Source organism: Hetaerina americana, unplaced genomic scaffold, assembly GCF_022747635.1.
Source record: "Hetaerina americana unplaced genomic scaffold, ioHetAmer1.1.p SCAF_9, whole genome shotgun sequence".
In the NCBI taxonomy this organism is placed as follows: Eukaryota; Metazoa; Arthropoda; class Insecta; order Odonata; family Calopterygidae; genus Hetaerina; species Hetaerina americana.
In genome coordinates, this window is record NW_027287538.1 from 7,111,397 (window position 1) to 7,135,400 (window position 24,004).

A 24,004-nucleotide genomic window follows, 5' to 3' on the forward strand; every position below is an offset into this window, starting at 1 on the left:
TTAAGAAAGTCAAGGTATTTTGAACTCATGTAAAGAAGTGTATAGAAGTTACAAAGCATTTAAAAATCTTTATGATTTTAATTTTGTTAAAATTTTGAGGTGCTGTGTGGCGAGAATAGTACAGAAAACCTGCAAAACAGATAATCGAGAGTTTACTGTGTTTAGAATGAGATAGTGGCCACTGAAAATATGTATGTGCAAAGTCAATTTTAATTGTAGTTAGTGTAATGTAGTGCGATTGTACTAAAAGGAAAGGTCATTATCGCCACATGCTTTCCTTGTCATTGCTTGTAACTACATTCATTGATTGTCAGTTTTATTTTGTTGTGGAATATTTTGTGTTTGTCAAAATCAGCAAAAATTTCCCCATCCCCATTTGAAACTTGGAGAAAGTGGACTTTATTTAACCACTATCAAAACCAGTTCATCTGTTTCGCTTGGAAATATAAAGGCATGTATGAAATCTACAATGTATGCAGGAATAAAATTACGGGTTTGCATGAAGCAAAATGATTGGGATTAAAATAAAAAGTATGTTTCGTGACCTGCTCAATTAGTACTGATGGTAATGCATGGAATATTATGGGAAGAATTAATGCAAGCCGTACTCTTAATATTGAGCGAAGGATATGGTGAGGGAAATTAGAGAGGAAATATTAAATTAAAAAATATAATGACATTGGGGTGTTAGAATAGAACAAATGATTCAACCAAAATATGACAACAAAAACGCTCTGGTTAAGGTGTACTAGATAGCATTGACTCTTGCCCTAATCAAGCAATCACCCAGACAGGGCTTGCGAGAGATTTCTCCGCCTATCACTCACTTGCTTGGGTATGTGTAAACACCTTGACCCTCGCAAATCTCACTCACCCAAACAGGTCTTCCGTGGAATCTCTGCTGACGTTAGTCCTGTAACTCGCTCATTGAGGAAGGTACCTGGGCACCTCCCTTATTTTTCCTCTCCAATTTCCCTGACCATATCCTTTGCCTACTATGAAGAGTACGGCTTGGGCCGATTCTTCCCATAATATTCATGCAGCCGTAGTTACCATTCTCTGTGCTTGTAATATGTAATACAAATTAAAATATGTGTAACTGATGAAGCTATTGAATATCCAGAGAATCAATCTCAATTGTAGGTCATTGTGGTGATTAAGATTATTTCATTAGGTCATGTAGAGAATGTTTTATTAATTTGTAGTGTATATTTGTTGTTTTGGCTGGCCATTGTGAAGACGACAATGTATTTTATTTTGTGCGTTGTGTACATGACAAGGACAACAAAATTACCATTTTATTCACTTTGTCCCTTAGTTATTGGTGGAAGAGACCAGCAGCAAAATGAAATTGTTGTGAAAAAACACCTCCGGGCAAATGATATATATGTCCATGCCGATCTTCAAGGTGCAAGTAGTGTTGTGATAAAGAATCCTCAGGGTGGGCCAATCCCTCCAAAAACTTTGAATGAAGCTGGAGTAATGGCAGTGTCCTACAGGTTGGTGAAAACTTTATTATTATGGAATTAATTATTGTTTTCATTTTTAAATGTTAATGTTTGGAATTGATTTTACTAATTTACTTTGTCTATACATAATGAATATGAAAACGGCTGTCTATATCATACCACCAAGTCTGAATGAAGTTTGTATGTTTCCCCTTGGTATTTTTTTTACCTTCCAATGAATTCATAACAATTTTTCAATCAGGAACTAAATGAAATCATTTTTAAGTGCTATTGTTGAATCCGCACTATAAAGTCCAAATTAAAGAAAAACATCTAGTTCCTTTAAAAGCCCCAAAAATTTCAGAGTTTAAGAGGACGCCTCGGTAGCTTAAGTGGCTAAAGCACTCGACCGGATATTGAGGGATCTGGGTTCGAATCCCAGTCAAGGCGAATGATTTTTACACTCTGAAATTGTTGCATTGAAATGCACATTAGCGGATGACTCCGTTAAAAGTTACTGTTGCGGCATCTCCCGCAGTTTCTTTGGAATTTGTCAAAGAAAAACTGTTTGCCAGTATAGACTGATTTTTTCAAGATTTGCATTTAAAATATATTCATTTTTTTTAACGTTCATAATTGCTTTGAATTATTATTTTTATATTGTCATAATTACATAGTCTCGAAAATCTTTAATCTCTCCATTTTGTAAATCTTAAAAAAATATATATCTGAAGATTAATTTGTTTGTTTGGGAACACATCACACCAAGCTGGAATAGAGTGAGAGCTTCTAATTTTTTGCATAAATAGGGTAAAAATACTCAAGGTGACAAAGACTAGGGCTGATTTGGGTGTAAGTGGTCTGTCTCAAAAATGAGTAAAATAATTTTTTCTCGCCAACGTTGATGGCTGGAGTTTGGCATTTTGTGGTCGGAAAGGTGGTAGTGGAAGGTCTTGGGATAGCAAAGTGCCGTGCATCTGTAGGCCATTACAATGTGTGGATTGCTGTTAGATTTGACCCCTGTTTGAGGATCGTTAACTCTAAAGTTAACTTAAAAAGCACAATTTTTTTGGTAAACTGCTACTTTGAAACTCCATGATATCAAATTATTTCTTTAATAGTTCACTTTTTAACTACCTCAGCTCATTTTTTAAAATTCAGTGTTCATAATGCCTGGTGAAATCATGATGTATGTATTGCAATTATTTTGTATATTAACCTTTATTGTAATAATGATCAAATCACTTACATTAATCTTTGTTGCTTAGCAGTATTTCAGAATGACATTGTATATTGATTGATTGACCTCATACAAATACGTAAAAAGGCCTATAAGATGAATTCAATCTAGTTACAGCTCAACAGATAATTTGGTTAGATAGCCATTAGTTGGAGTATGTATTTGGTTCCTTTGCTGTATGTTATGGACACATATGTGTTTGAGAATTTTTGTCATTAACACCGAGTATTTGTTTCTTCTGTAACATTAAAGCATAGCATGGGAAGCCAAAGTTGTGACCAGTGCTTGGTGGGTTCATAGTGACCAAGTGTCAAAGACTGCTCCTACTGGAGAATACTTGACCACTGGCAGCTTTATGATTAGAGGAAAGAAAAATTATCTCCCTCCATGCCATCTCATCATGGGCTTCAGTTTCTTGTTCAAGTTGGAAGATGGTTCTATTTTCAGGTACTGTATGAAATACTAATTGTTCATGTTCCTGTTAATTTTAAATTTGGAGAAAGTTTTCCTATAGTTGTGAATTAAAATATTGGCATAAAGTGTGTTTACATGCTCCCTTTTTTCCTTGAAATGCATTTATCATCATCGGATGTGAAGGAAAGAAATATTTAGACTCTTTAACATCAAGTTTTATGTCCATAGTCAAATGCTTTTAGGGATCAGGTCAGTGTGGTGACAAGTGTACTGGCTTCTCACCCTAAGGGCCCAGGTTTGGCTTTTCAGAGGTGTCCTGATCCTTGCTTGGGTGCCATGTAAAGAGCACTTCAAGCGTTATATGCTATCTGTGGGCGTTAAACTGTGTGACACCTTGGTGGCATTAATTGAGAGCAGTGCCAGGTTTCTCTCAATTCATTCTTTCCCCATTCCCTCCCCACATATCCTGCCTGGAAATTCCTCTTGAAATGAGAAGTACGTATTACATTAATTTATTTAATTGTTATTGAAAGCTTCCCTTAAAGGACAGAACTGAATTCCATAAAACATTTTATATCAACCGTACATAATTTCAAATAATAAGCCAGCTTTGGTGATGATGGGGTAATGCTATTGCCTGATAACCAAGAGGCTACTGGTCTGATTATTCCCTGAGAGGGTTTTCCTTTACCAAGGGTTTGGGAGTTTGTGGTTGTCTTTCTTGATGCTATTGTTTTTTCAATAAAAGCATTGCTCAATTGTGTGTAAATGGATTCTGGTGCGTATGTGAAATGAAAAAGTGAATGATTGAAGGTCTATGAAAATGCGGTAGAAGTTGACTGGGACTACTCCGACACCTGTGTGAAAGCAAATTAAATGTAAAAATGAACTAAATAAGATCAGTACAGGTGGAAGTCATGTTTTACGAGCGTTAATGTTCCAGAAATATCTTCATGGAAGGCAAACCGTGAAAGAGAAGTAATTAATGTAATGAGAGATGTAGGGGGTTTAATTCTATCCCTGCATAAAATGATTATGATTCAATATTAATGCTTTTTTGGACACTGAAAATTGAAGATACGCCAAGAGAAATTTCAATAGAAGAGTGACTATGAAATGAAATGGAGAAACCTTGCATGCAACAAAGTTTATTTTCATAGTTTTGTTGTCAAATCAGAAAGTAGAGATGCATAACTTGTGGGAGCAAACTTTGCAAACTGAAGTAGGTAATCTTAACATTTATTATATGATGTTACAAATTACTCTAGTTATTGTCTTGTTTATGTATTGTCTAATAAATATTTAAAATATCAAATGGTACCTATAAAGTTGTTTATATCCGTTTTAGTTGAAAGCCAAGTCCGAAACTGGTTTAAAGAAACTGAGTAAACCTGAGTAAATTAATTTCACTGTGAGCCAATAATACAGTTTGGTTTTGAATGTTAAAATATTGGTGCTATATGAATAGGTTGTTAATTTCGCCAATAATGTGTTCTCCATGCATTTGACTGTCTTAGGTATTGGCCAAGTGAAAATATAATGTGTTTAGCTTTAGCCTATGCCTGTTTTGTGATTATTTACATTGGATCTCGTCGAGAGACTATTTAAATTTGCCTTTATATCAAATAGGTTATCAGTAATGTATAGGATATAGAATGTCATAATACAGTTAGCAATGTACAGTGGTTTTCAGTGATCTCAAGAAGCTGCTTCACAGAATATTTCGACAGCTATCTTTTGTAAGAAAAGGACAGATTTGATGCTGGAGGAATTACTATTTCTTCACCTAAATTCTGACAAACATTACTAATTGACGGTGAATATTTGCGAGCCAAATGTTATAAGTGTTAAAACAAACAACGTATCATATTTCAGGCATGCTCATGAGCGTAAAGTTCGCAGTATTGAAGAAGATGAGCTATCCCTGAAGAAATTAACTGTGTCTGAGTCGACTGAAGGAAGTATTGAAGAAATGGCCGCAAGTGCTAGTCAATCAATGGCTTCTCTTGAGATGGAGGAAGATCAAGAAATTGAACTGGAGGGTGATAGTGAAGATGAAGAGAAAAATGCCAGCGGAAGTGAGATTGGTAAGAGTATCCTTAAGTTCATGTGGAAATATTTATTTGTTGAATGGTCGTACACATGCTTTGAATGTAAATTCCATTTTAAAGTCCATTCTTTGGAAGGAATCCCATTGAAATTATCAGCATGTTTTTATCTGTAATTCACTCTTTTCATATGAGTGTTAGTTAGCACAATTTAAATTCTGATTGCATACTTCGTGATGAGTTAGGTATATCTTAATCGGTGTTTTTTGTTCAAAAATTGCCTGGCTATTTCAATGAGAAATGCAGAATTTATGAAATATGTCTGTAAAAACATTGTTATTTATAAAAATTTGGTGAAACTTTTATATGATATCATGAACGTACAACCCTTTTACAATCATTGTGATTTGAAGCACTTTAACGAAAACTTATTGCTGTAATATTATTTGACTTCTCCAATTCAGAGAGAGACCAACTTAAGTTGTGTTTACGACTCACAAGGGTGATACCCTGAGAACTCATGCAGCACTTGGCACTTTCACACTGAACTATGTTCCCCTTATTCAAACGCTGGAATTTTTTTGGAAAATTCCTCGGCATCACTCACAATGACTTTGGCGTTGATAAAGGGTTAATTGTACCACAGAATTCAGAACAGCATACATATATATACAGGTATATCTGCAAACTGATGCAATAAATGTATATTATTAAACTATCAGCTGCCATTTGTTCTTAGTAATATATTCTTCACTAGAAGCTATCTGATGATACTTTCCAAATCATTGAGACTCCAGAGAAAGAAGGAAGCTATTCTAAATTTTTATTGTCATCTTCATGGTTGTGCGTCTATCACAATTTATTTTATCATCAATGCTTTTTATTAATGACCGCATTCTAAGTTTGAGATAACAGCAATATATAATATATTAAAAGCAGTTTTCTGAACTATTGCTGAAGAATGCACTCTTCTGTAATACTCAGTTTTGAAATGTAAGTGTTCGATTTCCTAGCTAGTGACCTTCGTTTGTGTCCACTTCTTTTGGTAAAATATCCATTGTCTGCTCAATTTTTTCAACTTGTTTTCATTGCATTTCAACTCTCATTTAGCAAGTTTTGAAAAAAACTATGAAATCATTATAATTCATTCCTTAAATCTGGGAAAATAAAAAAAAAAAGTTGTGAGCCTGGGCACTTCTTTTTCCCTTAAGAGTGAGTGGATACACTGAATTTTGGATAAATATTTATAATGAGTAGTTAGTTGAATTTTGTTTTGATGGGCTAATTAATTATTGTGTACTTGGATATTTTAAGGTGAGACATACGGTCAAGTCAGCTATGAAAATGAGGAGGAAGATGCTAGCAGTAATGCACCAGAGTTTCCCGACACAAAAATCAAATTTGAGCACACGGGTGGACAGTAAGTAATTATTATTAGCATTACAAGTGATCATGTAAATAATGCCTCATGTAATGCGCTGATCCGTGTACATGTATGAAATGATTGGCAGCAGCCTGGCATTTAGCTATCAGGGAAAAGAGTTTCAGTTGACTTGAGTCACTCTCACCATTCTTTGATCTTATCTGAGGGTTAGGATGACATTAAAAAAGTGCAATGATTATTATTGTAATCTCTACAACTACTAAGCACTTTTAAATGTTTTTTTCGTCTTCTGATTAACCTCCCTATTTCAACGTATTCATTTTAATTTGAAATCATGATACCCCAAAATCTTAAGGTTTTTGAGTGTATATTGCATATGAAATGCTTCTTTTTTTAGGATTTCCTTGGTAGCTGAGAGTGCATCAATTCTTCAGCGGCAAATCTCGAATGGAGATGATGAAAATGTGATCTATCTTGGCGACGATAAGCCTGTAAACCTCAAACCAGCCAACCACAAAAAGAAGCAAAAGAAAGATTCAGAGGAGAGGAATAAGAACCCGGATGGGAAGCAGAAAAAACAGAAGAATGTCAAAAAAGATAAAGGTGAAAGTCATTTGAGTTTTTTTAAACAATATGTTAATCTATAATTTTTAACTATAGATTAACATATAATAATTACTTACTTAATTAATACATGCTACCTGTATTACATATTTAATAATAATCCCAAATTCATGTAATAACTCACCAAATACAAACTAACATTTTTTTAGTTATTCAAATTGTAAATACTGGCCTATGTTGAGAAAAGATTTTTTTTTCAAAATCAGAATGACCTAATTTACAAAAATGATGAAATATGTATCAAGTATTGAAAAAATTCCTTTTTAATATTTTATCTTTTTTAAGATGCAGTCATTTTACACTTTCTTAAGTATTATTTTGGGTTTGGTGAGTTCTCCCATTTAGACAATTCAATGCATTCCATTTGGCTTATGCTTTGTTAGGACTATTTTTCCTAGTATTCATGTAAAAGTAGTCAATAATGGGTTAGTTTAATAGAAATATGAATACATGAATATATTTTCAAAAATTATTGAGTATGGTTGCTAATACAGGAAATGTGCACACGCGTTGTCTGTTGGTCGACACTCAGAATTTTCGGCACCATCTTGGCGCACACCTTGCGCATGGCCAAATCCTGTGAAATAATGCGTTGGACGTTGGATGCAGACAGACCCAACTGGTCTGCAATTTCTTCACTGGTTAAGCGTCGGTCTGTGTTCAGCAGTGTCCTCACTCCGTCCACATTCGTGTCGGTTCTTGCCGTCGACGGCCGTGCGGAGCGATGGTCGTCTTCAACGAGCTCCCTACCCTCTTTAAACAACTTGTGCCACTCAAATACTGTGGTACGGCTTAAGGCAGTGTCCCCATAAGCCTGCTTGATCATACCAAGGGTCTCAGTTGCCGTCTTCCCGAGTTTCGCACAAAACTTCACGGAATAATGTTGCTCTAAATTCAGATTCATTTTGTTTTTCGACGCGGACAAAAAACTTGCTTCACTAAAAACGGTGTCCTCACTCAACGACAGCCCGCAGGCGACTGAGGTTGGTGCAGGTCTGTTGCTAAGAGCCCCCTCCACCTTACCCTGCCAGGCAGACCCCCCTCCACCGCTCCGTTCGCGCCAGAGAAAATCAGTCCTACCACTTTTGGGTGTAACCCTGTAGGGCTAAAAAGAGTCTTCAATTTTGTAATGAAAGAAAGGGCATTTATAAAAGTAACATACTCAATCCATTAAAATGTTGACTCCCTGTAATATTGCATCTTATTTAACTGTGGTTGCATCTATATAGTGATTTTCTCTGCTTCATGTTGTATCAATATACATATTATTTCCTTATTATGAAATTAATTCTGATGGTATTATACAGCAGCTAATGGCATGCTGAAAGTCCTATGCCAGATTCATTTCACAGCATCCGTTAATTTTGTAGTGAAACTTTAATTACCATTCTTGGATGCCATTTAGGAAGCTAGTCAAGTGAAGTTGTCCCGCCAGCAGTGTGGCTCAGATGACTAGGTGCTGCTTGGCACCACCTTTTGTAATTAGTGTGCTTGGAAGTCTTAAGATTAACCTTGAAGTTAGGGGCAGAAATGAAAATATTGACAAAGATTTCACCTATATAGGAAGTCTAGTAGAAGTAGGTAGGTGAAGTAGTAAGGACATCTAAAGAAGGATTGCATTAGGTAAAGAATCTTTTTCAAAGAGGCTGGAGTTGATGGCAGGCATCAGAAATAAAGATGTAAATAAAAGACATCTCTAAATATGGAGCATAGTTTTATATGGTTTGGAAACTTGTTTGTTGAGGCAAGAGGATAAGATAGATGGATTATGGGCTTTTGAAATGTGGGTTTGAGGAAGCTTGGTGAAAAAAAAGGGAAAGGAAAAGAAACGATGAAGTTCTAAGTAAGAGAAGGCAAGAGAGGATGTTGCAGGAAGAAATTAGAAGGTGGGACAATTAGAATTAGGTGATATTGAGAGAGGATTCTGAAGATGGTAGTAGCTGGGAGAGTGAGGTGGGAAAGAGAGAGTGGGCTCAAAATAAGAGGCATTTTGGATGGAAATGAGAAAGTAGAAAATGTGGAGAGATAAAGGATGCGTTATTGCAATATGTAGTATGGAGTTTAAGGATGTATTGTAACATGTTATTTAGAGCACAGAAGTGTGAATAATGTACCAGGGTCCATAAAACCAATCCTAGGATGGTAGAGAATTACTAATAAAGGATGCATTTTCTTGGATTCAGTACACCTTTCCATAAATTAATTGGCCATTCATATTATGTGCTTTGGAATTTTTAATTTTCTCCTCTACGCTCTCCTTCTTTTCATAGTATTTACCCAATGAGATAATTAAAAATTTATTTTTGTTTGCAGATTTGGAGAAAGGTAGTGATAGTGAAACAGAAGTCAAAGTGGAAAACCAAGTTAAACGTGGCCAGAAAGGTAAATTGAAGAAAATAAAAGAGAAGTACAAGTATCAGGATGAAGAGGAGAGGAAACTTCGAATGGAAATTTTACAGGTAAGTTTTCCTTAACCTTCTCTTAACATCCACAATGGGATGCCAATCACTACACCCCATCTATTCACTACATCCATTTTTCCTGCCTCCTTATGATTTTCCCCATAAATCGTCTTTCCTCGCCCTCCATATCTAGCACCTCCTCATTTGTTTTCCTTTCGGTCCATTTCACCTTCTTCATCCTTCTCGAAAGCCTTCAATCTAAGTGTATTATCATGCTTCAGTGAACATGTTTCCTTGCTGTACACATTTATGTTCCATATCAAAGTTTTCACGAGCCTTTTATTAACATCCTTACTCAACGTCTCTGCCAATAATTCCCCCCTCCTCTTTGTAAAACCTTCTTTGCCTAGGGCAATTGTTTTCCTTGCATCCCTATGACTTTGACCCTTTTGGTCAAAAACACTTCCTAGATACGTAAAATATTCCAACTACTCCAGTTTTTGACATTCTATTTTAATGTTTAACTTAGCCTTTTTCTTTTTGGAAAACTGCATAACCTTATGCAGTTTTCCAAAAGATATATTTACTTTTTATTTAAATTTATTCTCATCCCATATCCATCGTAGTGACTTTCCAATGCACTCAGCAATGCTCGCAACCCATTGGTCAACTGATAGTATTTTTGCATGCATATCATTTTTGATTCATTTGGTCACTGTGTTGACTGGGACTAAGCCATTGTAAATGCAAACACAAAAATATTCCAGGAAGAAGAAAAAACTTTATTTAAACATGAGGGTTGTGATTTTACAAAGAGCATAAGTTGATTGTATACTGATATACACTTTGGGTTGTAAAGACAAACATGTATTTAAAAATTCTGGTTGCACAAGCTGCAGAAACCTTGGTGCTTATTTTGTATGTAATGCAGATTGCAGTGGAGAACTAAAGGAATTCTAACAGAAGAATTAGATGGTGAGTTGTCATGAGAGTATTCATGTTTGTTGTGTGAAAGCAAAGGGAATGTAAGTCGAATGGAATAATGGCTGGGGACTTAAGTTAAAACCAAATGAAAATAGAAGATGGAAATAGTCCTCAGGCACTTTGAGCAAATTTGATGTGTGATGATGTATTGGTCTTCAATAAATAGTACTTATGTTTCATCAAAGTTCTCTCTCTGATGAAATGGATACCATAGTTTGTATATTTATGTTGCTATGTCTTACTTTTTGCATCTGCCTAATCTCTGAAGTGCCAAATAGTTTTTTCAGGCTTTTTTTTATGTTTCTATTGGTGTTAATGCTTGAGGAATTAAGGTAACTAACACCAAATTGGCAAAAAAATTCTGTTGCAATTATATATTTTGTTGTGTTTATCTGAATAATTTCATCAGATGACTGTTGGTGCAATTTTTCACTTAGTGAAGGATAAGATGTTATAATTATTATTAATAATGCAATAGTTGACCATTTTATTGGTTGGTAACATGAGGTGGCAAAGAAGAATTGCTACAGATATTACAGGAAAATATATCCTGAGACATAAACAACATATTCTCACAAAAAATAAATCAATTTTTTCTTGGCCTAGTCATAAATGTCCCAAAGTCACTTGGGAAGAGCTTTAGCTTAGTTTTGGTTTGAACATTGCAATCTTCTATTCGGGATTTGGAAAAGGAGCCTTTCCCTGCAGCATCCCCAATTGGTATGTGCACTTCAGCTGTGCTTCCTTCCTCGTTGGGTTCGAGCAATTCCCAGCCTGATTTTTTTAACATTTCTATATTGCTAGCCTCTCTTAAAAAATTTTTCATCCCCAATCTTGCGACTAGTCACTGAACAATGTCTAATTTTTAATCTCCCTGGCAAGATAAGGATCCCAGACTGTCATTCTAAAATAGGCCTAACAAAAGTTTTAGAGGACTTAGTTTTCCTTAGTGTCAATGAGACTTCCCTGAGTTTTCGTTTTCATTTAGATGAAGGTAGCCCAACACACAAAATAATTGTTGATGTCATGCCTTCTAGTTAATGATTCAATTTTTTGATCCATGCAAACTTTACACAGTGAAAATATATCACGAAAGAATATAATTATTAGGATCATACTTCTTAATTTGTATCCAACGAGTTACTTCTTGTGCCTTAATAGCATGATTGAAGACATCCCGAAACCAGACTAATCATCCAGGGGATGGTTTGATTGTTGTATCACCAGGGTGCGGAGATAGGTCAGTTCAACCGGACTATTTCGCCCTTATTTAGCGATTTGAAAGTCAGACAATTCTATGGATTTATGCAATCTTAGCTGTGAAGGACTTAGAAAAGTAGACTTGCTTTCCACTGAAAAAGAAAAGAGAATTTTGAATCTGTACATGTTTCATCACGCATTAGCATCTTCAGGTAATAGGAAAAAAATCTTTCTATGCATTGGAATGTTTAAGCCATCCTTTCCTAGTTCTTTAATGAACCTTATAAAGTATTGGCCTCCTCAAATATCTTCCGCATTTCATTTTTTGTGCATTCTATTTTGCATGTCCACATTTTGAGATTGTTTTGATTTCCCTTCCTTTGCAGTCTGCTGGCAGTGGCAAAGAGTCGAGTCACAAGAAGGCCAAGCAGGAACAAGGAGGATCCAAGAAGAATGCCTCAAAAAAGAATCAAAAGAAGGGAGCCAACAAGATTGGCATGGTGCCATTTTCGGGCACTGGCATACTTCTAGGGGATGAGCAGGGTGCCGATGAACTGGGGAACAACGACAGGGTTGTGGTGAAGGAGGAGCAGAGGGGGGAGGGGGACGATGACTTTGATGAAGATGATGTGGCTCCTGCGACAACAGATGAAGTGGAAATGCTGCTCTCCCTCACTGGCCAGCCGTTGCCCGAGGATGAGCTCCTCTTTGCCATTCCCACAGTGGCTCCATACAACGCCCTTGCCAACCACAAGTAAGTGTCCAGGTTTGAAATTTAGTTTTAGAATAGGCTGGTCCTGGCGGTAACAGCAGTGAGCCAGTGTCTTTTGTAATAATGCAGCCCCTAGACATGTCACATATGTGAAGCATGAAGAAAGAATCAAAGGCTTTGCGTTTCCATGCTTGATTCATTCTTTGTGCTTTTTGCAAATGGCTTTCCATAAAGTATCAGCCTCAACCATCTCTCAAATATTTTCAAATGAATGACAAGGTGGTGTTCTATAGTACAATAGAAGACTCCAGTAATCAACCCAAAGGCTTGTTTGATCAGTGAGGATCGAGCTTCACCCAGTAATAAGCCCAATGAGGTGTAAAATTCACCAACAGGGTAATAAACGGAGCCAGTTCCTTATGTCCTGTCCTACGTATGGTTTCCAAAGAGGATCTGGTGCCTAAAAAAATCAAATAGCTTGGTTGAAACTGATGAAGCAATGGAATAGAAAATATTAATAGCGACTAAAAACTAAATTTTAACTTTCTCAGGCATGGATATTGGCCATTGTGTAGGCACTTTTTTAGTTTTGACATAGGCTCATCAAATAAATTGACACAGGGGATCGAGATGGTGCAGGGGCTAACGTACTGGCTTCCCACCCAAAGGGCCCGGGTTCAAATCCCAGTGGTGTTGAATATTTTTCAGAGGTAGTTTCAGTTTCAGTAGTATCTCACTTGAGGTGCTTTGTGGAGGGTACTTTGAGTGAGTACGCCGTCCGTCGGATGGGACGTTAAGCTGTGGACCCCTTGGTGCCTTTCGTTCAGAGTAGGCTAATGCCGACGCCGGGTTTCTCTCCACCCTTCATCCTTTCCTATCCATCCCCTATGGCGCAAATGACCTCAGCTGTCGGTCGCCTCCCCGAAATACTACTACTACCAATTGATACAAATCATTTTCATTATGACGGAAGGAAAATATCACCTCACTCTTTAACGAATTCCTATGATATTTATATTTCAAACTAGTGTCTGGTTTATAAAAAATTATTTTCTAGGGCATGTTGGTGCTTCCAAGGCCTGGAGTTCATTTTTATTCTTTTCAAAATGTGCTTAATCACCAAAAAGGTTTCCTCTAAGAATGATTGATTGTTGATACTTGATTAGCGATGAGTATATTTCCTCCGAGTTCATGCATTCATAATACTACTTAATGTCACAGTCACGTATATTTTAGAAGTAATTTTTCAACATTCATCATGGAAAAAATATCCAGATGCGACATATGTTTTATTTAATAACATTCATGTACTGTACCATAAATCATATCACTGGAGTGAAAGACAGTGATTAAATGCAATGTAATTGTTAATAAAACATCCATTTTCCTATGCCTTTCTGTTCTATTAAAAAATATCATCAATACATTGCATAATGAATGAAGAGACAAGTTAGAACAATATTTTGTTTTCGCAAATGGAGTGGTAAATGTGTTTGCCAATTTCTTACTTAAAGTCAGAATATAAAAATTAATCTTTTCCAGAAGTAATATACCCTTAACATTATGAAAAATATTAGACAAAGACAATTACCTCTGTATTTACCTTCTTGTACTTCTTTAGTGGTCATAACATACAAGGTAGAATGGAAAAGTATCTGGAATGAATTCATTTAAATTTTTTTATTGTACTAATCAGTACAAATCCTTTCACTAGTCCCCGAAATAGCACCCTTGTCCTTTGGCACAATGTGTGTAATGCGATTCCCACTGAGCATACGCCTTCTGGAACTCACTTTCCAGGATCCCCTTCAGAGATGCCGTCGCGGCCCTTTGGACATTTTCTACGAAGCCATATCGGTTTCCCTTCAGGTCCCTGGCTTTCTCTCGCCTCCCCTAAAAACTTCTACTACGAGTATATTTTATATTCTTGATATTATTATTATTATTATTATTAGGTAATCTACCGGTTAAGGTAGGTTTTTGGATGGACACAGCTCCTAAATAAAATATTTTGTGATTCCTAACAAAATACAAAATCCAGTATCCTACTCTATATCAGGTCCCTCTTCATCTCTGAGTACTTTCTTCCTCCCTTCATCCCGTCCAACATCCCTATCCTGTTCCTTCCCTTTCCTTGTTTGCCTAACACTCTCCCCTCTATTACAGTCTTCAACATCCCGCTGCCGGTCAAGCCGCTATGCCCTTCATCCACTTTTCCTGCCTCCATAGGATTTCTCCCAACAAACCCCTCTCTTCGCCCACCATACCAAGTACTTCCTCATTTGTTTTCTTCTCTGTCCGTTTCACCTTCTCCATTCTTCTCCACACCCACATTTCAAAAGCCTCCAGTCTACGTCTATCCTCCTGCTTCAATGACCACGTTTCCGCGCCGTACATAGCTACGCTCCATATCAATGTTTTAACGAGTCTTTTCTTAACATCCTTCCTCAACGTCCCTGTTATCAACTCCCTCCTTGTGAAAGCCTCTTTGCCTAGTGCAATTCTTCTCCTTACGTCCTTACCACTTTGATTCTACCTGCTCTAGTTTTTGCCCTCCTATTTTAATGTTTAGCTTAGCCTTTTTCTTTCTAGAAAATCACGTAACCCTTGTTTTATTAATATTGATTCTCATCCCATACCTTTCGCACTGAATTTCCAATTCACTCAGAAATGCTTGCAACCCCTTGGCTGACTGACAAACTAAAGCTTGGTCATCAGCAAATCTAACTGATTTTACGAATTCCCCGCCCACTTTCATTCCTACCTCGAGTTCTTCCCATGCCTCTTTGATCATTTCCTCTGCATACAGGTTGAACAGCAACGGTGATAATGGGCAACCCTACCTTACACTCCTTCCTAACACTGCCCATCCTGACTCCCCGTTTCCCACCCGCACCTGAGCAGTCTGAGGCATGTACAGGTTGCGGATTAGCCTCCTTTCCCTCCAATCTATTCCTATTCTCTGCAATATACTCATTAGTTTTTCCCAATTCACTCTATCAAATGCTTTTTTGAAATCTACAAAACAGGCAAATACCTCCTGGTTGTATTCTATATTCCTCTCGATTAATAATCTCATTACTGCAATGGCATCACGCTTACCTCTCCCCTTCCTAAACCTTCCCCTAAGTACTCATTTGCCCTGCTCTCTATCCGTTAGTTTATGATCCTGAGAACAACTTTAGCTGCATGGGATATTAAACTTATTGTCCTGTAGCCCTCACATGATATAGCCTTTACCTTTTTCCGGATAGGCACTAAAACTGATCTTACAAAGTCCTCCAGCCAGATTCGTTCCTCATAGATACTACGGATCAGCCCATATAGCCTCTTCCTCCCACATTTTCCTAAGCATTTTAAAAGTTCCACGGGAATGTTATCTACCCCCACGGCCTTATTTAGTTTCATCTCCCTTAATGCCCTTTCTATCTCATTGTCTAGTATGCCTGGACCTAAGCTGTCCTCCTCTACGTCATTTTCTTTTTCAATGTCTAACTTTGTTGGTCTGAGTTCTTTACTATACAGTTCTTCTATATACTCCTTCCATCTCTCTTGGATCTTTCCTGCGTCAACTATTACCTTACCCGCCTTATCTCTAACTGTTAGCATAGATCTCCCTTTCTTACTTCCCGATAACAATTTAACTTTGCTGTACAGCGCACCGATTTCACCCTTCCTCTGCAGACTTTCCATATCCTCGCACTGCATCTTCCACCATACTTCTTTTGCTTTATTTGTTGCCCGCCTCAATTTATTGTTTAATTCTTTGTACTTCATTTTACCTAACTCTGTATTTACATTCTTCCATTTTCGCCGCTCATCCATCTTTGTAATCATCTCATCCGTGATCCATGGTTTCCTAGCCCTTTTAGCTTTAATGGTTCCAATAGTGTCTTTTGCCGCTTTAGACAACCCTCTCTTGATACTTTCCCATTTTTCTTCCATAGTACTAAGCTCTTTACCATCCGCCATGATTTCCTCTACCACCTGTTTGTATTCCTTCCTTTTCAAACCATTTAATGCTTCTACATTCCATTTTCTAACTCGCCGCCCCTGCCTTATCTTTTTGAAACGGACGCTACATTTCATAACAACTAAATTGTAGTCAGAGTCCGCATCCGCTCCCGTGAAGCTGTACGAATTTATCACACTGTTCCTAAGCCTGTGTCTAACCAGGATATGACCTAGCTGATAGCTTTCTGAGTCACCTGGCATTTTCCATGCATACCTGCGTCTTTTGTGGTGTCTAAACCAAGTGCTGGTGATGACTAACCCCTGTCTCATGCAGAACTCAACTGCTTTCTCCCCGCGGTCATTCCTCGTGCCTAAACCCTAGTCCCCCTCCTCATCACTATCTCTTCCTTCACCTACCGTCACATTCCAATCCCCCATCACTATCAAATGTTTCCCTGCAGGAACACACGCGATTATGTCCTCTAACTGATCGTATATCCTATCGACCTCTTCTTCCTTATGGTTGCTCGGTGGCATGTATACCTGACCAAGTTCTTCAGTTCTGCTTTTATCTCTACTAGTAATAATCTATCAGTTAGCTGCTCTATGTTGACTACGCTTCTTCCTAGCTCTTCATTTAATACTATGGCAATCCCTCGTTGGCTCTCGTTCCCGCCGCTGTATATTATTCTATAATTATCACTCTAGTAATCACCGCTATCTTTCCATCTCACTTCGCTTAGACCTAAAATATCTATTTTTCCCCTTTCCATCTCTCGCTTAACATTCTCCAATTTCCCCGTCCTCATCATTGTCCTAACATTCCACGTTCCTATTCTAACTAATTTCGTCTTCTTCTCCTGCGTCTTCTGTCCTGCTGCTGCTGGTTTTCCCTTACAAGGGCTACGTGGAATGACGACCGTGGAAGCCTTGCCTCCCCCTCTGCCGGCCGACACACGCCGATTGGGCCGAGCCCCGTAGTTGCCAGGACTCAAAATCTCTGTATAGTCCATCATTTTAGTCTTGGGAATGATAATTGAGGTGGTTTCCCGTTGCCTTCCTTAATAGTGTTTTTAACGTGACACCATCACTTATAGGCCGCCCCACTGGGGTCAGACACCATTGCATCCGCCTCACTGAGGAACAGACGCTGCATAGACTACCTTTTGTCTGGCTCCTAACCTTCGACCTATCTGGCATGGGTGACCCTACCAGGAGCAATTTTTATTACACCCGCCAGCACAGCTCTAGGGGTCATCGGAACGCACAAGCCCTTCCACCACGTCAAGGTTGTAGTCCGGGTAGGGTCTTGATATTATGTGAACAAATATTTCTTTAACTCTTTTGGTCATGTTAGTATATTTTATGTGTATGTACACCAAAATTTGAATTTTGGAGAATACAAAACCTTGTATTCATTTGTTCCAGGCTTAACTTTGTAGAAGTTCATGTTCATTAAATGAAGAACGCAGTGTATATTTCCACTGTTCTGATTTCCACCTGGTGATGACTACTAAGCATTGAAACTAGTTGTGTGTAAATGAAGAACAGTGGAAATATACATTGTGTTCTTCATTTAAAGAAAAATAACCTTTCTACACTGTGATGGCAAGTGGATTAGAGAAATAATACTAATGATTCACCAAGGAGGGGTCAATAGGCATGCTTCTGTTTACTATCGTCTCTTGAGTTAAGGATCTTGTATCTCTGATTTTGAAATCATAATAGAGGAGGCAGAATAATATTTTAATATTGAGATGTATTTTTCTATGTCATCTGATGGCTCTTCGATTTCAATTAGAGTTCTGATGAATGATTGACTCTTGCACTCACTCCGACCTCATTGGATCACCATATTGGTGGCAAATTAATCTTTTGGATTTTCTTTCAGATATAAGGTGAAGCTCACCCCAGGGACGGGTAAGAGGGGAAAAGCAGCCAAGACTGCATTGAATATGTTCTTGAAGGATAAGACTTCAACACCAAGGGAGAAAGATTTGTTGAAATGTGTTAAAGATCAAGATACTGCAAGAAACATTCCTGGTAAAGTCAAAGTGTCTGCACCTATGTTGCAGAAAATGAAAAAATGATATGTTTCAGTGAATTATTTTTTATGTAAGGAGGGATGTTGTATAAATATTTTACAGTTTTTCACGTTTTGTAATTTATTGTTGGATTATTCCTGGAGAATATTTTTTTAAATTTTTGAAAAAAGGGATTTTTCAAGATTTATTGTGGATGATGTTCAGTGGATTATCTGTTTTCAGGTAATTTCTTTCCTTTGCACTCATAAATATATCTTTCAAATATTGAGGGGTGTGACTAAGATAAAGTAAGAAATAAATTTCAGTCCAGGTGGTTAGCTTATTGACCTTGTTGTTCCAGCATCATAGGCATTTAAGCAGTGAATATTATTTAAATTCATCTTCAGATATGACTTTTTTCATTAATTGAATGGTGTTTCAAATGGTTTAAATACTTTTTTTGAAAGGCATCTGTTAAATAGTTTTTTTTCAGAACATTATGAATCAGACCATCCAAATTAAGTTACCAAATGGATTTAAATATTGCTTGCACAGTTTTCTTCTATATTGTGTGTAGTTAAATTATTTTTTGTGATTTTTATATTTCTAGCTGAAAGTTGAAGACAAAATATATGTATTTTTTATCAATGCATTACTGTTTTGATTTTTTTTGCAAGCTAAGCCTTTGAAGACAATTCACCCTCGGTGTTGACACAACTCCATAATGTTATATTTTTGGAAGTGTTATTTTTGAAAAAGTTACTGGACACTTTGAACCTGTGGTACGATGTTTAAACCAATCACACTTCTTCTCCTCTATGATATGTGAGTTGGGTTCTGGTTCCTTGTGATTATATTATTTCTTGATTCCCTTTCACAGTGATTCAGCTCTAGGTATATTAATTAGATGGATAATGGCAATTGATGAGTGCCACTCACCCGTCATTGGCTTGGATCACCATGAATTGCCAGAGCATAACTGGCTCCATTAGAAAATTAAGAGCAGATAAATTCAAGTTCATGCATTTCAAAAGAATACTTATCTTGGTTTTTAGTAAAATTAAAAAAATGAAGCTTCACTTTATGGAACTTCTTGATATCCATTGTGAAAACTGCAAAGCTAGTGAAAAACCATAAAGTATGTTTTCTCAACGGATTCTATTATGGCCTTAGTTCATCATGTATAAATTTTGATAACATTCTTAAGTACATATTTTCATTCCTACCAACATTAATAGTCCTGTAGTCGTTTGCATTTATTTTGTAGGGTGGGTGAGAATTTATTCGTGGAAGAATGTTACGATTAAGGGACACTCATCCTTCATTTTAAAATTCTTAAAGCAAGCTCTTTTCTCAGGAGAAATAGTAGTTGCGAGGTGCCAGGTCGGGACTGTGTTTAAGTAGTGATTTGGAAAGATAGAATGAAGAGTGTGTGGGACGTAAGATACTGTCATTGGTGAAAGATGAAAACAATTTGGTTTGTTCCTGGTGAGAGATTAGGTAAGAGGTGGATCACTGACGGACATAGGAGAGGAAAGATGTTTTGAGAGAAAGGGGTAGACCTAGAAAATCATGGATGAATGTCAGCAAAGGGACTCAAGGTAATGTATACTCTCAAGAATCGAATAGAAACTGTCAAACAACATGAATACAATAGAAGCAAAATAAATCAGCAGGGATAGGGCAGCTTGGATGAAATCTGTAAAAGGGAACAAGGTCTCTCAAAATGCTAAACATTTTTTTTCCTATCTCTACTCCGTAAGGGAATGATAAAAAGGAATGTAAAATACTGTTCATGATATAAATTCCCTTCAAAATATATGTATTCATCCTGAATGAAAGCATCACTGATTGGTGTAAATTAGACTATTTTAGAATATATTTCATTTAATAAATTTCTAAGTTTGCAATTTCATCATATTTAATGATACAATCGTGAGTGACTTCTATCAAAAAATATATTTTTTACAAGGCATCATTTGCTTTTCATATTTGTAATATCGTGAATAACTGTCCATCTGGGTTAATGCAAAACCCCAAATATCCTTTTGGGTGTTGTTTTGAAAAGCCACCAACTTTTAAAGCTGAAACCAGATATATCTTACAATGGAACAATTGGTCTCTTAATTCCTTACCCACACTTATTAATAGCCGATCTTTATTCCTGCAAAGAATTTTCACTAAATCCCACTTCAAAATAGAAAGTCCCTCATATTTATATTGCCTAATAACTTCAAAACATTGCATTACGAATTAAATTCCAAACAATTGTGAAATTCGTGCCTTGATGTTCTTACGCTTTCGTGAATTAATAATAAACATTCACCCCCTGTTGACTTTTTCAGTGCATTTTTATTTATACTACGATTGTATGCCATTGTAAGTATTTACTTTCTTCCCCTCTGATATTTTCAGAAACTACACCTTCGAATTACTTTCTACTTTTCCACGCGGATATTAGATCTTAATTGGTAAGTTTCTAGATTAACTTTTGCATGAATTAGAGCCTGAAAGATATTTAAACTAAATACAGTCATGATTCCATACCCAATAAAAAAGGGTTCGCTGGAATCATGTGGAGGTATATTAGCAAGAGAGCGAATAGCTCTCTTTTATAGTAGCACAATTTGTTTAACATGTGGGGAATGACCCCATGACTCAACACCATAATTGTAATGACATTGAAAGAAGGCATGTTAAAGTGTTAAACGATACTCATTTGAAATGAAAAAGTTGAGCTTTCTTAACATATAAACAGCTTTACTCAGTTTATTACTGGTGATGTGTGTCTCCCAGTTAAGTTTTGTATCAATATAAATTCCAAGTAGTCACTAGATTATTAGTATTCTTAGTAGTATTAGAAGTCACTGACGGGAAAGTAAGGGGGTGAAGGAATACTGGGAGGGTTAAATACAAGGGCATATGTAATTGGTGATTGGTTGTTGAGGTGAAGGTGTTAGCTAATGGAAACACTTCAGTCCAGGGTGGTGTTAGGATTTAAAAAAATTGATAGAAGCAGACTCTAATTAATAACTCCAGAGTTCTTAATTGCATTGGTGTGAATGTTGGCGGGAGGGAGGCAATAACGGATAATTTATGGGAGTTATCGAAATTTTTGCTGTGAGTAGCTGCGTTTCTGGGAACTGGGAGGCGGATGGGTTACAGGATGCTCAGTGATTATTGATTCTAATATTGAGGGGCATGGTGCATTGGCTAATATAGAAAGCTGGGCAGAGGGTACATTGTAGGAGGTATATGATCATTTTAGAAATGCAGAAAGATGACAGGAGATGTTTGAGAAGGGTTTGTTACAGAAGAGAGTTTGCTACAAGGATTCGCTTGTGTTAGATGCAAGTTTTGCATCTAACACAAGCGAATGGAGTCGAAGGGGTTTTGGGAATTTGAGTGGATTTAGATAAAAGCCTGGTGGATTTGAGAATATTAGAAAGGTTTGCTGGGCATTTAAAAGTTACAATTGTGTATTTGGAGAGAAGGTTGTCAGTGGCTTTGCTTTTGAAGATGATCGAAAAAAGATCTATAGGAATACTTTTAAAAGACTGCACGCCAGGAAAGTAAGTTGTGGAGACGAATAGACTGTTATATCTCTTTTTATGGGATAATTTAGGGGTGTATGAGTGTTTGAATGTATTTTTGTCCAAAAGGGAGTTCGGATAGCCACATCGGATGAGAGAGGCATGGAGTCTTGAGAGGAATTGATACAGGGAATCGGAGTTGCTGCAGATATGGTGGCCTTGGACAGAAAGAGATTACGGAATTGACTGTTTAGTATGGGGAGGATGACAGCTTATGGACTGAGGTATGGAATTTGTTGTTGAAGAGGGAGATTTGCACATCTAAAAGTAGGACTTGATTGGGAGAAATGGTGGAAGTGAAAGAAACAGGATTTTGTATTGAGGAAAGAAATAGAAGCCTTATGGGAGTCCATACCATTTTTCCAAATGAGAAAAATATCGTCATTGCATCTGAGCCAAAGTAAGGGTTCAGGGTGTATTGGGAGAGAAAATTTTGTGACTGGGATTAGGTTGGGAGAGGATTGAGATATCTTCCTCAGATAAACCTTCATGGAACTTTTTCCTTTAAGAAAGGAACCATTTTGAAAGATAGGGCTTCTGTCCGCCAGAGTTGTCAGTAGTAGTAGGTAGTTTTTCCAATTTCAGAAATGCAACAGCAACTTCCCTATGCAGGGTAAAAAGAGATGGAGAGTCCATAACGTGACACTTTATAGGATGAGACTGCTAAAGTTACTTTGAGGGAATAATTAAACTACATCTTTGCCAAAGAACTTACACTTTAAATGGTACAAATACTTGTGCTTGAATAAAAGATCATCAAATCATGTGATACAAAAAAATCTACAATTACTCTGCGCATGACATAACCAACATGATACATAAAGGTTTGCAATGAAACACATTACTTTAATGATCTTGAAATTTTTTAACAGAAAGAGTGGAAGCAAAAATGAAATATTTTCTATTTGTATTTGGTTACTTACTTACTTCCTATTCCTTTGTAATTCGTTACCTTTCATCAGATTTCTCTCGGGAATGACTACCATTTGACACAGAGTGCTCAATGCATGAGTATTGTAGTCAAAACATCCTTTCTAATCCTGGATTTTACAGTAACTCTTTCTTTAACCGCAATATACATCTCCCTTTTGACAATATACTACCTTGATCAAAAAGTTCCCGGAATAACCACCGTGTGGCGCTCCCATCGTTCCGATTTGAGTTCTGTTTTTTTTGTTAAATTGGTACATCTGTTGTTGATATTCCCTTTAAATCTTAGTGTCATAACTTGACATTTGCAAAAGTTACGTAGCCAAGAGTACATCTATCTCTGTGTGTGTTGGCGATTTTTTACAATTGCAGAAATGGATTTAAATTTGCAACAACGAACTTGTATTAAATTTTGCGTAAAAAACGGATTTAGTGGCGCACGGACGTTGGAAATGTTGGAAAAGTGTTTCGGCAACGATTCTCTAAAAAACGGTCGTTTACCAGTGGCACGAGCGGTTCAGAAGTGGTCGTGAGTCAATCAAAGATGATGAACGCAGTGGCAGACCATCGACATCGAAAGTCGGTGAAAAAATTGATAAAGTAAAAGAAATGTTGGTCAATAACCGCAAATTAACCATCAGAGAAATAGCGGAGGACTTGAACATTGCCTATGGATCCGCCCAAGACATTGTGGTTAATGATTTGGGTTTCCGTCGTGTAGCAGCAAAGTTGGTGCCAAAAGACCTCAATTTCATGCAAAAAAGAGACCGTGTTGACGTCGCAAAAGACATGATTTGCGAGGCTGAATCCGATCCCACATTCATCAAAAGGATCATTACTGGAGACGAGACGTGGGTTTATGAGTACGACACGCAATCCAGACATCAGGCAAGTGAATGGCGTTCACCAAATGAGCCGAGACCAAAAAAACCACGTCGTTTTCAGTCAAAAAAGAAGGCAATGCTGACGGTTTTCATGGATTACAACGGTGTAGTGCATCATGAATTTTTGCCAGAAGGCCAGACAGTAAACAAAGAGTATTATTTG

General features: G+C 37.1%; 1 protein-coding gene across 1 annotated transcript in view; it reads left to right on the forward strand.

Moving 5' to 3' along the window:
- Clbn (Nuclear export mediator factor NEMF homolog Clbn) overlaps nucleotides 1-19,084 on the forward strand; it is a 30,110-nt gene extending 11,026 nt beyond the window's left edge. Inside the window, exons 10-17 of the mRNA XM_071597822.1 lie at nucleotides 1,319-1,499; nucleotides 2,941-3,135; nucleotides 4,978-5,189; nucleotides 6,465-6,570; nucleotides 6,932-7,137; nucleotides 9,472-9,617; nucleotides 12,131-12,498; nucleotides 18,302-19,084. Coding sequence (XP_071453923.1) covers nucleotides 1,319-1,499; nucleotides 2,941-3,135; nucleotides 4,978-5,189; nucleotides 6,465-6,570; nucleotides 6,932-7,137; nucleotides 9,472-9,617; nucleotides 12,131-12,498; nucleotides 18,302-18,500 — 1,613 coding nt within the window. The 3' untranslated portion in view covers nucleotides 18,501-19,084. The remainder of the gene's footprint in view (nucleotides 1-1,318; nucleotides 1,500-2,940; nucleotides 3,136-4,977; nucleotides 5,190-6,464; nucleotides 6,571-6,931; nucleotides 7,138-9,471; nucleotides 9,618-12,130; nucleotides 12,499-18,301) is intronic.
- The last annotated feature ends 4,920 nt before the right edge of the window (nucleotides 19,085-24,004 follow it).